At 41.6% G+C, this 15,402-nt stretch overlaps 1 protein-coding gene across 1 annotated transcript in view; it reads left to right on the top strand.

The window, feature by feature from the left end:
- The window catches only part of DNAH8 (dynein axonemal heavy chain 8), a 297,717-nt gene that overhangs the window by 118,533 nt on the left and 163,782 nt on the right, over nt 1–15,402 (top strand). Inside the window, exons 36-42 of the mRNA XM_084967979.1 lie at nt 690–889; nt 5,308–5,461; nt 7,156–7,319; nt 8,604–8,706; nt 9,984–10,088; nt 10,744–10,905; nt 13,777–14,001. Of these exons, the coding sequence (XP_084824105.1) occupies nt 690–889; nt 5,308–5,461; nt 7,156–7,319; nt 8,604–8,706; nt 9,984–10,088; nt 10,744–10,905; nt 13,777–14,001 (1,113 nt within the window). The remainder of the gene's footprint in view (nt 1–689; nt 890–5,307; nt 5,462–7,155; nt 7,320–8,603; nt 8,707–9,983; nt 10,089–10,743; nt 10,906–13,776; nt 14,002–15,402) is intronic.

The raw sequence follows: 15,402 nt of genomic DNA on the forward strand, positions 1-15,402 counted from the left end.
GTGAAGCCTTTCCTCCACTGCAGGCAAAAGTTTCTCCCTCCTCAGAACTCGCAATGGTTCAGGCCACTCTTATTACACTTATTATACTTATTTGTGTGCTAATAATGAGTGGAAATTCCTTGCACCTTTCTATTCCTTCCCATCTAAGTATTCTAAGTATGAAAATCAATTGAGGCATGTTTGGGGAAAATACCTCTTATTTGCTCTTGTGAGACTTCCATATCAAAGATTCTCAGAAAAAAAAAACAGGAAGACCCATTAAAAACAGATTGTGTCAGGCAAGATATTCATCTTAGGGCCCAAACAGGCAGGGATATAGCAAGGTTTATATGTTACTTTAAAGAATTCAAAAGAGTCTCATGTATATTCTTTTTTTGCTTCTCATAGCAAGCCATTGAGAGAGAGCAGCTACGGTTTTCTCCATTTTGGCTGAAAAACACCAATTAAAAATAGAAACAAGAAACATGATGACTTAAGTTCCATTATCTCCTGGCACAGTAAAAGAGTTAGTAGTCAGAGTACCACAGGGTTCTGGTTTGAACTTGCAATAGAATGATCTCAAGCCTTGGTTTTATTGGCTGTAAAATGATCCAATGGCTTCTAGACCAAGCTAAAAAATTCTGATTTTTACAGTGCACCTAATTTATCATTGAAAATGTCATGATATAGTCTTTGATTTCCCTCTGAAGGATATTTGCATATCTGCCATTAAAGAGAAGGATATTGAAGCCAAGCTGACCCAGGTGATTGAGAATTGGACCAACCAGAACCTAAGTTTTGCAGCATTTAAGGGAAAGGGAGAGCTCCTGCTCAAAGGAACTGAATCGGGAGAAATTATCACCTTGATGGAGGATAGTTTAATGGTCCTAGGTTCCTTACTAAGCAACAGGTAACCTTATTTTATTTACTTATTTTAAATATTATTATTTGTGTGTGTGTCTTTTTAGGGCTGCACCCATGGCATATGGAAGTTCCAGGCCAGGGGTTGAATCAGAGCTGCAGCTGCCAGCCCATGCCACAGCCACTGCAACACCAGATCCAAGCTGCATCTTCGACCTGCACCACAGCTCACGGCAACGCTGGATCCTTAACCCACTGAGGAAGGTCAGGGATTGAACCCACGTCCTCATGGATACTAAGTAGTTTCATTACCACTGAGCCACAATGTAAACTCCTAAAATTATTTTTTAAATTGAAGTATAGTTGATTTACAATGTTGCGTTCATTTCTGCTGTAAAGCAAAGCGATTCGGTTATATATCTTTTTTATATCCTCTTCCATTATGGTTTATCTCAGGATTTTGAATACAGTTCCCTGTGCTACACAGTAGGACCTTGTTATTCATCCCTTCCATATGTAATGGTTTGCATTTACTAACCCCAAACTCCCAGTCCATCTGTCCCCTTTCCCCTCTCCCTTGGAAACCACAATCTGTTCTCTGTGTCAACACAGATAATTTTATAGTTTTCAGGGGAAGGTTTTGATTTTGTATTTAGGATTATATATTTTTACGTAAAAGCCCAGTTTTGTAGCTGTGGCACAACACAAGAGTCTGAAATGAAGTGCTGAATTCTGTTGTCCTCACAAGAACTACCTATTTTCCCAAATAACCATGGCCTCCATCTTTTCTTTTATGGTCCTCACCTCCTCTTCCTGTTTTCCATTGTAATTATTCTCCTCCAAACTGGCAGCTCATCTGCTGAACAGCTTGATTCTCCACCACAGTGACATCTTCATCCTTATCTTCTTTCTCTTTTGTTTTCTGATTTTTCATCCTTGTCTTCCTTGGCTAAACCTGCTCAAGTGTTCCCGTGATGGCCCAGGAAAAGTGTGCTGGCAACACATGAAGGAATATACTGTTAGGGGGCTTGGATACCTACTTGGATTTTTATGGTAGAAAGTGGCTATATCTGTCCTGAGTCCACTGCAGCCTAAATGAGGCAACCTATCCGTCATTGTACTACTGCACCAGCTCAAAAGTGACTCTGACTCTGATCTCAAGCACGGAGTTAGAAAATGGGACCCAGGAGTTCCCATCGTGGCTCAGTGGTTAACGAACCCGACTAGGAACCATGAGGTTGCAGGTTCGGTCCCTGGCCTTGCTCAGTGGGTTAAAGATCTGGCGTTGCCATGAGCTATGGTGTAGGTCGCAGACGCGGCTCAGGTCCTGCATTGCTGTGGCGGTGGCGTAGGCTGGCAGCTGGAGCTCCGATTGGACCCCTAGCCTGGGAATCTCCAAATGTCGCAGGTACGGCCCCTAAAAAGACAAAAGACCAAAAAAAAAAAAAAAAAGAAAAAGAAAAAAAGAAAATGGGACCCAGGCAGATTAAGTATACTGTCAGGTCTTTCTCTGGGCATTAGCATCCTCTAATCCCCTGTCAGGCTATGTGGGAATTCTTCACTGGTTTTCACCCCAACACACCTAAGAAATATGTCACATTATTTCAGAGGTCATTAACAAGGTTTAGTGTCCAGGGTGCATGGAGATTTTAATACCCTATCTCCAGGAAGGGAATCACTGTTTAATGAATAGCATCCTTGAGTTCCCATCGTGGTTCAGTGGTTAACGAATCCGAGTAGCATCCATGAGGATGTGGGTTCGATCCCTGGCCTTGCTCAGTGGGTTAAGGATCCAGCGTTGCCGTGAGCTGTGGTGTAGGTCATAGACGTGGCTTGGATCTGGCATTGCTGTGGCTCTGGCATAGGCTGTCAGCTACAGCTCCGATTTGACCCCAGCCTGGGAACCTCCATATGCTGCAGGTGCTGCCCTAAAAAGACAACAAAAATAAATAAATAAATAGCTAGCATCCTGCATAATCTCTGGCCCTGAGGCAGTCTTGTATTTGTATGATGTACTAACTCATAAAACTCCTAGTTCTGGGAGTTCTGGGTTGAACTTGCTAGAGTTAAACTCCTAGGATGCATCCACTGCTTTCAGGGAATTTGAATAATCCTGGCAAAGGCGCCCATTGGCTCTTCAGTGGTTCCTAAACTTCCCAGGCAGCTACTTGCCCATCATTTCAAATTATGCTATCCTGAATTCCTTTAGACCTCTTGAAGAAGGGGGCTGTAGATTCATCTGAACCTGGTCTGTGGCTAATGAACTCATGATTTGAAGCCTTTCTTAAATTAATCCTTAACTTGCATATAACCTGAGTGGTATGGTGCTTATTTATGGTTCTAGTAAACTCAGTGTTGAGATTCTGCAAGAAAGAGTATTAGGATATCTAAGAAGTCACAACACCCTGGGAGATTCTCCTCTTAGAGAACTTTGCAACACCAAGTGGATACGGAAAAACTTCTTCTAGGGCCGACCACCGACGGATCATGCAGCCAGTACTGCCAGCTGGATGGAGCTCTAGTTCTATCCAGATATGACTGCAGAAGAGAGTTGTGTATCTCCATGGGTGATACACCTGAGTTGCCTGGGTGGTGACACTTTCTCATGGTGGGTCCTGATTGCATGGGGCTCCATGGCCTTCCTACCTATCATGAACAGTTTCCACCACCCAGAGTTGTGCAATGCAGTTAAGAACAAAAGCCAGGAGTTCCCGTCGTGGCGCGGTGGTTAACGAATCCGACTAGGAACCATGAGATTGCAGATTCGATCCCTGGCCTTGCTCAGTGGGTTAAGGATCCACGTTGCCGTGAGCTGTGGTGTAGGTTGCAGACACGGCTTGGATCCCGCGTTGCTGTGGCTCTGACGTAGGCTGGTGGCTACAGCTCCGATTCAACCCCTAGCCTGGGAACCTCCATATGCCGTGGGAGGGGCCCAAGAAATAGCAAAAAAAAGACAAAAAAAAAAAAAAGAACAAAAGCCAATCATTAGTGATTTTATTTCAGATCTTTTTTTTTTTTTTCATGTGGGGAGGTTAAACACCATCAAAGATGACTCTTTTTTAAAAATTCTGCAGGAAACTATTTTGGGCTCTGGGTGCTTCAACTCCCTGAAATACCCATCCATACCATCTTGGTCTGCACTTATTGATTTTTTTTTTTTAGGGCTGCACCCACGGCATATGGAGGTTCCCAGGCTAGGCATTGAATCAGAGCTATAGCCTACGCCACAGCCAGAGCAATGTAGGATCTGAGTTGTGTCTGCAGCCCACACCACAGCTTGTGGCAATGCCAGATCCTTAACGCACTGAGAGAGGCCAGGGATCAAACCCACGTCCCCATGGATGCTAGTCAGATTCATTTCTGCTGAACCACAAAGGGAATTCCTCCACGTATTGATTTTGAAGGTGCTTTTGGCTTAGTGATTGCTTTTCAACTCTAAACTAACAGCCAGATGGACACTACAAATTTAGTGTTGAGAAAAATGCCTCTTGCTGCCTGATCTACTCATCCACTTTCTTGGGACAATTTTTGTACAACCCCTTAAGACCTCCGTGTTTAACAGAGGCTTCTATAAGAAATGAAGAGTTACACTCAGGCATCAGACTATACCCAGTAGAACCCTATTCTATATGTGAGCACCTTCAAGTCACCCTGTCCTGGTCAAAAGAAACATTTTAAGATTTCACTCAACAAGTGCCACTCACCAGGAAATGCCACTACGCAACTTACCATTGCCGCAAACTGAAGTCAGCATCTTGATCCAACAATGGATGATTAGGTCTTTACCCAGTAGCTTCCCATCACTCCCACATGGCATCCACTCTGTTTCTTGTCTTTCTTAGTTGTGCCCAGCTTTTTGGACACCTTGTATCCTTATGAACCCTTCAGCTAGCCCTGATGGTAAAAAGCAGGAACCAGGCTTTCGGGGGGTAGCGATTCTGGATCTTTAACACTGCAGAATCTAGGCACAGTGCCTGGTGGAATTAGCAGTCTGTGCGTGGAAGAGCACATCTGTAGTGGACATCAAGCCTCAATCTTGACCCTAGCCTTGTGGTAGTAGTTCCGTAGACCAGTGACAAACAGCGCCCCATGTGTTATTGTCATGGGCAGCCCCCACTTGGATTTGGTTCACAGGAATCTTGGAAAGTCATCGTATTCTCTGTTTTACCTTTACCCCGAGGAGCAAGCAATGCGGTTGCTTTGCTGGACCTCTGTGCCAAGTTCGAACTTGGCAAACTTCCTACTCTGTCACTGCTGTATGGAAACAGTAAGCGAAATCACTATAATTATATGTTTTATTCATAGAAACACAAACATCTCATTAAATGTGTGAAATTTAATAGGAACTGCCTTTTAGAAAAAAAAAAGTTCATTGTCAAAGGAATGTTTCTCCTATAATTTACTTTGTTAGGCCATATTGTTTTCTCTTTCTTAAAATGTAATATCTTTTCCATTCATACTTTTTAGATATAATGCTCCATTTAAAAAAAATATCCAGAATTGGGTGTATAAATTATCCACGTCCTCAGATATAATTGAAGAGTGGCTAGTAGTCCAGAACCTTTGGGTTTATCTTGAAGCTGTCTTTGTAGGTGGTGATATTGCCAAACAGCTACCTCAGGTAAATATACCTAGTTTTTCTTTTCTTTTCTTTTCTTTTTTTTTTTAATTTCTTTTTTACAGATGCACCCACAGCATATGGAATTTCCCAGGCTAGGGTTGAATCGAAGCTGCAGCTGCTGGCCTACCCCACAGCCACAGCAACACCAGATCCGAGCTACCTCTGTGACCTACACTGCAGTTGTGGCAATGCTGGATCCTTAAGCCATTGACTGAGGCCAGGGATGGAACCTGAGTCCTCACAGAGGCAAGATCAGGTCTTTAACCCACTGAACCACTATCCGAACTCCTTAAGTATGGTTTTTGTAATTGCTGATAGAATAATTTGGTGTGTGTTGTCTACATGTCTCTGTAAAAGTTTTCACAAAGACATATGGTTGTGTCTTGATTGTTTATTTGCACCAGGGTTTTGCAAACTATGTCCCACTCTCCTGTTTTTGTAAAGTTTTATTGGAACACTGCTATGTCCATTCATTTATGTTCTGTCTGTGGCTGCGTTAGCATTACAGTGGCAGAGCTGAGTAGTTGTAACAGCGACCTACAAAGCCTACAAAAGCAGCCCTACAAAGCCTGAAATATTTAGTATTTTGCCCTTTACAAAAAAATTTTTTTTTCAAGTGCTGACCTTTTTTGATTTACATTAGTAGAAAGAAGCTCACATATTTTCAAATCTCCAGGTTGTGTGAGGAAGTGAGGTCCATTCAAATATGATGCTATTAAATTATAGTAGTTCATCTCTTCCAATATTCCTCTGAGAGTAGAATTTGAGATAATCTATATTCTGTAAGCACAAATTAACAATTAGTAAGTTGACGAATAGTAGATCAGCCACACTGCGCAAGGAAATTCAGCCTTAGACGCCTGTAACAAATTCTTTCAAACACCTTCATTGGGACCTTGAAATTAATGCCAGTAACTTACTAATAGCTTTATTCTATGAGGGTAACTTTTCTCATAAAATTAGGCTGCTCTTTTGAATTTCCATACCTATGGAATCTCTATAGATTAAAAATAAAGGATAAAAGCATTTTGAAAATGGCTGATTTCTCTTTGTAACACATTTTTAAAAACATAAATCTTTTCTTTTTTAATCAGAAAGTTGTATTTCTTTAAAAAGTGCACTGAAAAGTTTTAATAGAGGCAAGATTATGCCAGTTTCTAAAGGCATTTTTGCAACTGAATGCAAAGCTTAATACCATCCACAATAAATAGAAAATTTTCATTTGCAAACATGTAAATGAAGCTTTGTTTTGGATTTTTACTGCTTTCTCTTTTTCTTTTTCCTTGGGTACTATTAAGCTTTAATTATTCCAAAGATCTTGAGATCAAATTATTTTCATGCTTCTTCAGTTTGCTCATCAAACCAAAACACCTGGGGTGCTGAAAGAGTCGATTTGCGATTTAGGTTGATAGCTCTGAAAATTAATCATGTGGCACTTTGAAAAATGTATTATGTGTAAGGAAACAAATCAGTGGTAAACCCCATTGTGATAGAACAGCATTTCAATAAGCAGTTTTATGACTTTGAGTTTTTGTTGTTCAGAGTTAATTCAGATGAAAAAAATTGCCCCTTTAAATTATGTAGCCTGAGACTAATAGGCTGGTTTAAAGAACTGTAAGAAATTCCGAAGTGAAGGCTTGGCTTTATTCAGTTATCCAAATGCCAACTTTTCCTGACTACAGATTTGTTTTTAGGAGGCAAAGCGTTTTCAGAATATTGACAAGTCATGGATAAAGATAATGCAGCGAGCTCATGAGAATCCTAATGTGATTAGTTGCTGTGTTGGAGATGAAACCATGGGGCAGCTTTTACCTCATTTACACGAACAGTTAGAAGTATGTCAGAAATCTCTTACAGGGTAAGAGTTTAAATTTTTTTTTCTTTTTTTGGCCATCCCACGCCACACAGAGTTTCAGGGCCAGGGATCAGATCCAAGCCATAGTTACCACCTACACCACAACTGGGGCAAGGCTCAATCCTTAACCCACTGTGCTGGCCTAGGGACTGAACCTCTGTCCCAGTGTTGCAGAGACACCCCTGATCCTGTTGTGCCACAGTGAGAACTCCTTTTTTTTAATTTAATTTTTTAAAAGGGTTTTATTACCCATCATTTTATGTATGGTGGTGTTTTATCCCGTCGACAAATTAATAGAATGGACTGCCTTTCTGGTTTGGGTAGTGACAGTTGAAGTGGTGATGGGAATTTAACATTTCATATACATTTACTTTTTCTGCAAAAAAAAAAAAAAAAAAAAGACCCCTTCAAGTTGAGGGTGGGTGAGTTCAAGCATTGTTTTACTTTTGTTGGGCTGCTGTAACAGATGACCACAAACTGGGTGGCTTAAAACAGCAGAAATGTGTTTTCTCACCGTGCTGAAGGCCAGAAGTCTGAACCCGAGCTTTCTGAAGGCTATTGGGGAGATCCCTGCCTTGCCTCGTCCCGGTTCTGGTGGTTCTAGGACTTGCTTGTGGCTGCATAACTCCAGTCTCCATCTCTGCCTCGTGTGTCCTTCTCCTCTTCTTCCTGTGTGTCCCTTATGAGGACATTTGTCATTGGATTTGGGGCTAATGTAGATAATCCAGAATTACTCTTCTCAAGATCCTGAACTGCAGGACATTTGCAAAGACGCTTTTTCCAAACGAGACCACATTCACAGATTCCAGGGAATAGAACATAGTCCTGTCTTTTGGGGGTGGGGGGGCTCCCATTCCCCACATTCCAGCCATGGCATAGAGATGTGTGCTCAGAGAACAGTTAGCCAGGCTGATCCTCAGATAATTTTCTGAAAAGGCAGTTCATGCTCAATGTCTATTCGAAATATGTTGTATCCTGGTTTGTGCAAGTGTAGGCCTCTGTCCTGGCTTGGAAAGGTTCCAGGAAGGCTCTTAATGAGGAAGAAGACCATAGACGAGGGGGCAGGCTTGCTCTGAATCACTTTCCTATTTCCAGTGGTTTCCCAAGTCTGTGGTGGAACAGGACTTTGGTTCCAGGCAGACATTTCAGAGACAAATGAGAAATGAACACAGATGTTTGCGACCACCGTATTGAAGATGTTAGTGATTGGGTCTTGGCAAAAACAAAAAACCCACCCCAAATTAACAATTCAGAAAAGACCACTTGACATTGTGACTTTATTTAAAGGTATTTGGAGAAGAAGCGATTACTCTTTCCAAGATTCTTCTTTGTATCTGATCCAGTTCTCCTAGAAATTCTTGGACAAGCCAGTGATTCCCATACCATCCAGGTATGTACTTTAAATATCTGTTCCTTACATCCCTTTTCCACAGACTATGTAATAAAAAATAAAGATGAACTTAGCATCTTAAAGGTGCAGCCAGGAAAGATGAGTATTAAAAATTATGTTAGTTATATAATATCTTCTTTTCTTTGCATTCGGAGCCCATGAACCTGAGGCAAGAATCACTGATTATGCAACCCATCAGCTGGCCATCTTCTTAATTTTCCTGTGCTTCTGTTTCTGTAAATATGCTGTAAAATCAGAATATTAATCATTTCTACCTCATAGTATTGTCAGAAGGATTACACAGGATAGTACGTTGAAAAATATCTGACAGCACAGTGTGTGCTCACTAAATGTAATTCATTATTATGATTAAATATTTTTTTCCCTTTTTTTCTTTCTTTGGGCCACACCTGCAGCATGTGAAGGTTCCTGGGCTAGGGGTCCAGTCAGAGCTGTAGCTGCCAGCCTATACCACAGCCACAGCAACGCCAGATCTGAGCCACATCTGCGACCTACACCGCAGCTTACGGCAACGCCAGATCCTTAACCCACTGAGCAAGGTCAGGGATCAAACCCTTGTCCTCACAGACACTGTGTCTGCTCCTCAACCCACTGAGCCACAACGGGAACTCCTATTATGATATTTTAATCTTAACATTCTTAGATCAGATAGGGATTGTGGGTTGCATTTGTCCTTTTCTTTTTTTTTTTTTCCGGAATGCTTCTTAAATGCTTTTAGCTATTTCCAAGGGCAGTACTTCCAGGTGGAAGAGTAACTGGGTATGGAAGGCTCTGAAACACCCATCCTAGGGCCATTTCTGGTTTAGAAATCTGGGGAACAGCTAGTAATGCCTTCTTTATTGGTTTCCAGGGAGTCATGGGGATGAGAAAGGAAAGGAGGGAATCAGCAGCTGTATAGGACAGCCCTGGAGCCAGGAGAGACAGCAGCACTGAGCTGTCGCTTGGAGGGAAGGGGGCAGGGACCGTGTGATTTGGTCCGTGTCTGGAAGGCCACAGCTACTAGTCCAGTCCCCAAGGTGTAAGAGTAGAATTAGTAGCTCTTGGAGGAAACGATCTGTAGGGCTGGATTTTAAAACGTGAGCCTCCACGTCAGTCAAAGGTCAAAGAAGAGTCTTTTTTTTTTTTTTTTTGAAACAATGGAGTAAATTCTTAATCTTTTACAAATATAAAAAATCGTAAGGATTTTAAAAACATCTCAATGGCTTTTGTGCTTAGCCTCATGTATGACATGTTTGCTGTCTTGTCTTTTCTTATAGCCGCATCTCCCTGCAGTGTCTGACAACATAAACGAGGTGACATTTCATGCAAAAGACTACGATCGTATCATGGCTGTCATATCAAGAGAAGGAGAAAAAATCATTGTAATTTAACTCGGTTAAAATTTTGTCATTAGGATTTCTTTTAAAAAGTTTAGGTTGAAGGGGAGTTCCTATTGTGGCGCAGGGGAAACAAATCCGACTAGTAACCATGAGGTTGCGGGTTCGATCCCTGGCCGCCCTCAGTGGGTTAAGGATCCAGTGTTGCCATGAGCTGTGGTGTAGGTCACAGATGCAGCTTGGATCTGGCGTTGCTGTGGCTGTGGTGTAGGCCTGTAGCTACAGCTTGAATTCGACCCCTAGCCTGGGAACCTCCATGCGCCATGGGTGCAGCCCTCAAAAGCAAAAAACAAAACAAAACAAAACAAAAAAAACAAAAAAAAATTTAGGTTGAGGAGAAGGCAGTTCTCTTAATGAACAAAAGGGAGGCAGGTGGAGTTGAATTCTAGTTCTGCAGCCCTGGCTTTGTTATGGACTAGTTTGGATAACTCCTTGAACTTCTCTGAGACTCACTTAAGCATCTGTACAGTGGATGTTTTAGACCAGATGATCTTTATAGTTCCCTCTGCCTAATGTAGTAGTTGATTCTACTCATGTTTTAAATATTTTGCGTAAAATTGTTTGCATTGAATTACTGTGACTTATCGTGTCACATTTGTAAAAATACCAAATTCTTATCAATTTGTAATGTATGTTTTAGCTGGATAACAGTGTTATGGCCAAAGGTCCTGTGGAGATTTGGCTTCTGGAGCTGTTAAAAATGCAGATGTCGTCCTTACATAATATAATTAGATCTGCCTTCTATCAAATCAGCGATTCAGGATTTCAACTCCTACATTTCCTCCATCACTTTCCAGCACAGGTGAGATCACACAACGTTTCAGTGATGGAAATAAGCGGGAAGGATACTCAGGAGGCCGTCGGCCAGATGATGGGGAGGGTGATGATGTAGGTTGGAACTAGACAGGGAGGCAGGCCCACCCTCAGCTTGTCCACCTCGGCCTTTCTAGGCCAACCCATCCCATTCCCCGGAAGCGGATTTACCACTGTTCCTCTCCCATCACTGAGGATATACACTGAGACCAAAGCCATTCATGGTAAATTTCATCATCTTTGTGGAAGACAGCTCTCCATGTAAACAACACCTGTCTATATCCATACAGAGACAGCTATAGGTATGGATCTGTGTCTGGACATATGTAAAAGGGACAAGCACCTCTTTTCCTGACATGAAGTCAGTCTTGCCTTTTGTTTCTTTTCCCTTCAAGTAACCAAACATTGGCATAATCTGTTAAGGGAGGCCTTCTCATGCGACTCACTTTTTAAAGGGAGAGGACCTTGAAGAGTCTGGAGCAGGTGTTCTCTTGAACAGCTCGCGCGTCCTGTGCCCCTTTGGAGCACACGGTCGTGTGCCAAGTATTATTAAAACTGGATATGGAAAATGAAGAGCCAACAGTTTCATTACATTTTCAGCCAAGATAAATGAAAAGCGATGATTTGTGAGCTGGGTCAGAGATCCACGGGATAGGAAACAAGAGATACCCGAGGAAAATATAGGCAGTTTTTGCCTCCCCCCACTGCTCCTCCCAAATCCTGAATTACTGCACACACAGCAGAGCAGCTGCAAGGATATGAAATTATTTATTCAAATGATATAAGTACAGACAGAGAATCAACCTTCACTGGAAAGAGTATTTTAATATTGTGTTTTTTATATAGTGCAATATCCTTGGCAAACCTTGATATTCTTATTAGCATTTATTACCTTTATGATAAAGCTTTTATAAAACATTTTATTTGATAAGCTGAGGAAAATAGCTCCTTAGACTAAGTCAGCCTACTTTCCCTCTCCCAGGAAAGCTTGATCACCTTGTATTTATAACATTAAAGGTGGAAAAGTTGAAAAGCAAATTCAAAGCAGCAGTGAAGTTGAATGGGGAATATAGTAGGAAAGCACACTAACTTTCGGGATTTTCTGTAATGTGTGTTTATACACACACCTACATACACACACACAAAGATTTTTAGATAAACATCTTAATGTTGTAATGGGCAAATTCAGTTTCCTGGAAGAATTGCTTTAAAGAGTAATGAATGTACGTATTCATTCTTTCTGTATATATTCATTCACTATGTACTCATTCAATATATATATTAGTCTTTACGTCGCTCTTTAGAAAGAAGCTTTTCCAAATAAATGTGCCCATACAGTGCTAATTTTTTATCTAAAATTGTTTAAAATTTCACCTCTGCTTTCTTCTCAAACACATTTTTAAGGTTATGAACACAAGGAATCCTTGCTGCAAATGCTGGGAAGAATTTGAAAAACATAAAAATGAAAACAAAAGTTTCTCATATTTACACCACCTGGAAATGATGACTGTGAATATTTTAGTGTGTTCCCTTTCCACATTTTTAACGTGCTTCTTATAGGCCTCGAATACTATTGATGAGAGTGAGCATTCTCATTTTGCTTTTTCCTTGTAATGCAGTATCCTCCGTTTTTTTACCACGAAGTCCCCGCCTTCTTCAACTGAGTGAAAGACATCATTTAAACTTTCCTTGGCGACTCAAGAGAGTCATTTCATTTTACTTTGCTTAGTAAGATAGTTATCTGAAAGATTAGTTTTTGAAACGTCCCCCAATGCAGCAGTTTTGCAGGCTCTGCAGGCCTGTTTGGTCTTTCGGTCCGGCAGCTTTACACTGCTGTCTTGTATTGCTTCTCTTTGCTTTGTGCTGCTGTGGGGTCAGAATCTGCTTGCCGTTGAGAGCTTCCTGACAGCGGCTATTTCCTGGACATCCCTTTGCTCCTCTTGGCCATGCTCTTCCTTTATCTTCACCTGCGGACCCCAGGACTGGCTGCTGCTCTAGCAGGAAAATTCTTGTAGCTCCAGAGGCAGGAGGGATAAGGAAAGGGTTTTATTCCCACTTTTATCCACATGGAACGCCATGTCTGGCAGCATCCACGTGCTGCTCACACCACTTTCAGTCTTCTGGCAAATGGGGAGTTGTTTCTGGTCCAGCTCATCTTGGATCTGTTGCTTGACTCTGGGGATGAACTAAATCTCCCAAAGGAATGGTTGTCGCCGTGAGGGGATGAAGGTAGGGCATGTTCTGACCCCTTGCATTTCCTTTCCTGGTGCAGAAATTGTAGGGTGACGGTCCATTCACTGTTACCATATGCCTTCATCCGAAGACACAAGACAAGTTTCTCCCCTTCTCACTTTCTCCCTCTCTGTCTCGTAGAAAAATATATAGACAGGGAAGTAGATGTAGATGCAGATGTTGCAATGAGAGCATGAGATTAAGAAAAAAGATAGGCAGCATATCCTTTTTTTCGAAGATGCAAAGACACCTTTGGAAAACCCTGCTGAAGAAAAATACACAGTAAATAGTCTATTAACTCCATTTATTGAGAAAGAAAAATCACTGTATGAAGGTATATAGGGTCTCAGGCCCTCTATAGAAAAGTTTCCCAAGCATCTTCCATAACGCACATATAGTTCCATAAATCATGGCAATTGTTTAAATTATTATTTATCTATCTACATTTAAATAATTAAATATCAATAGGTAGAACTTTAAATGGTTTTCCCCCTTTGGGGAGTGGGAAATGCAAATCTCTTATAGTTTAAAATGAGTAGGCCGTTCATCTTTATGTGAATAAGTGATCACTAAGTTTTATTGCAGATGTGCTTTAAACATTTGGCAAATTTGTCTGCTGGATTTGTAGGTTGGGCTTCTAGGAATTCAGATGTTGTGGACACATGATTCAGAAGAGGCTTTAAATAATGCAAAAGATGACAGGAAAATCATGCAAATGACCAATCAGAAATTTTTGGATATTCTCAATACTCTAATTGGTCAGACAACACATGACCTAAGCAAGTTTGATAGAGTGAAGTTTGAAACTCTAATTACCATCCATGTGCATCAGAGAGATATTTTTGATGACCTGGTAAAGTATCATTTTTTTCTTAATTTAAAGTAATTTTGTGTTCTATTTAATAACTTAGTCCTCCTAATAATGATCATTTAAGAATTATACGTATTTCCTAACTTTTGTAAACCTTCCATCTTCTTGGTCCTTTTTTCACGACTATCTTTGCCTATGCAATGCCTATAAATATCTATATTTGGTAGCTAAAATAACTGTGTGTGTATATTCATATTTGACATTTTCAAAATCTGGAATCAGCTGATGTGATTTGAACCAATCGTTCCAGTAAGTCAGTGACCAGGGCTGTGATATAATTAAGGCGGGCTTGGTCATGAGTGATGATGATATTAGTTTACAACCTGGGCCCTGGACTCACAGGGCAAGGAGAGCATGAAGAAAGAGACATGCCACTCCAGACTGGTAGGTGGCAATTTTAATAAGCAAGGAAAGTGACGTATGAGGCCTGTCTTGGACAGCACAAGAGGAGTAGATCTCCTCATTTGTCTGCCGGAATCTTTTAAGATTATATAGAGGCCGTAACTGTCATGTATGCCACTCAGACGTTCCCAATAACACGTTGCTCTCTCAAGGCTGCGTCCTTGAGAACAACTCCCACTGGGAGCAGTGGGGAGAATGTCTACTCCAAGGACAGGGAAGGGGCTGAGGCGCCTCTGATGGCCTGGATCCATCCAGCTCGTGGGTCAGCCTGGGGTCATGACTATGAGGTTATCTCCTCTAGCAGATGAGCCACCTGTGAAGGAAGTCCAGATTGAATAGAACCAAGCCTCAGGGAACTTGCATGGCTGTTCCATCGAGAGTGTCCAGCAGGGCACCATGGGCTTGATTTGGGCAGGGTTCTGCTGGGTGGGGGCAAGGGGGGTGATATTCGAATTCCCTTTGGAAATAGAACACTAACCAGTGGTCTCGAGTGGCAGTTAGCTATTATGGGGTAGGAGCCCCAGGTGGTTTTGCTGTTTCACCATTTGACTAGCTTCATCTTTAACTACCATTGCTTTGTTCTATCTTTAGGGCATGTTTTTCCTTCATCAGAGACACATAATTTATGTAACTTGGGATCCTTTTTTAGAGCTGATCACGGGCTACCTGTTTCAAACTTGTATCAAAAGTTGTCAGAGTTCCCGTCAGGACACAGCAGAAATGAATCTGACTAGGAACGATGAGGTTTCAGGTTCAATCCCTGGCCTCGCTCAGTGGGCTAGGTATCCAGTGTTGCCGTGAGCTGTGTTATAGGTTGCAGACACAGCTCAGATCTGGCGCTGCTGTGGCTGTGGCGTAGGCCAGAGGCTACAGCTCCAATTAGACTCCTAGCCTGGGAATCTCCATATGCCGCAGGTGCGGCCCTAAAAAGGCAAAAGACAAAAAAAAAAAAAAAAGTTTCATCAGATAAGTTATATTTAT

This window comes from Sus scrofa, chromosome 7 (genome assembly GCF_054392235.1).
Source record: "Sus scrofa isolate SSC_HxYL_T2T_F1_AM1 chromosome 7, Sscrofa_HxYL_maternal_Yorkshire_Landrace_v2.0, whole genome shotgun sequence".
NCBI lineage: Eukaryota > Metazoa > Chordata > Mammalia > Artiodactyla > Suidae > Sus > Sus scrofa.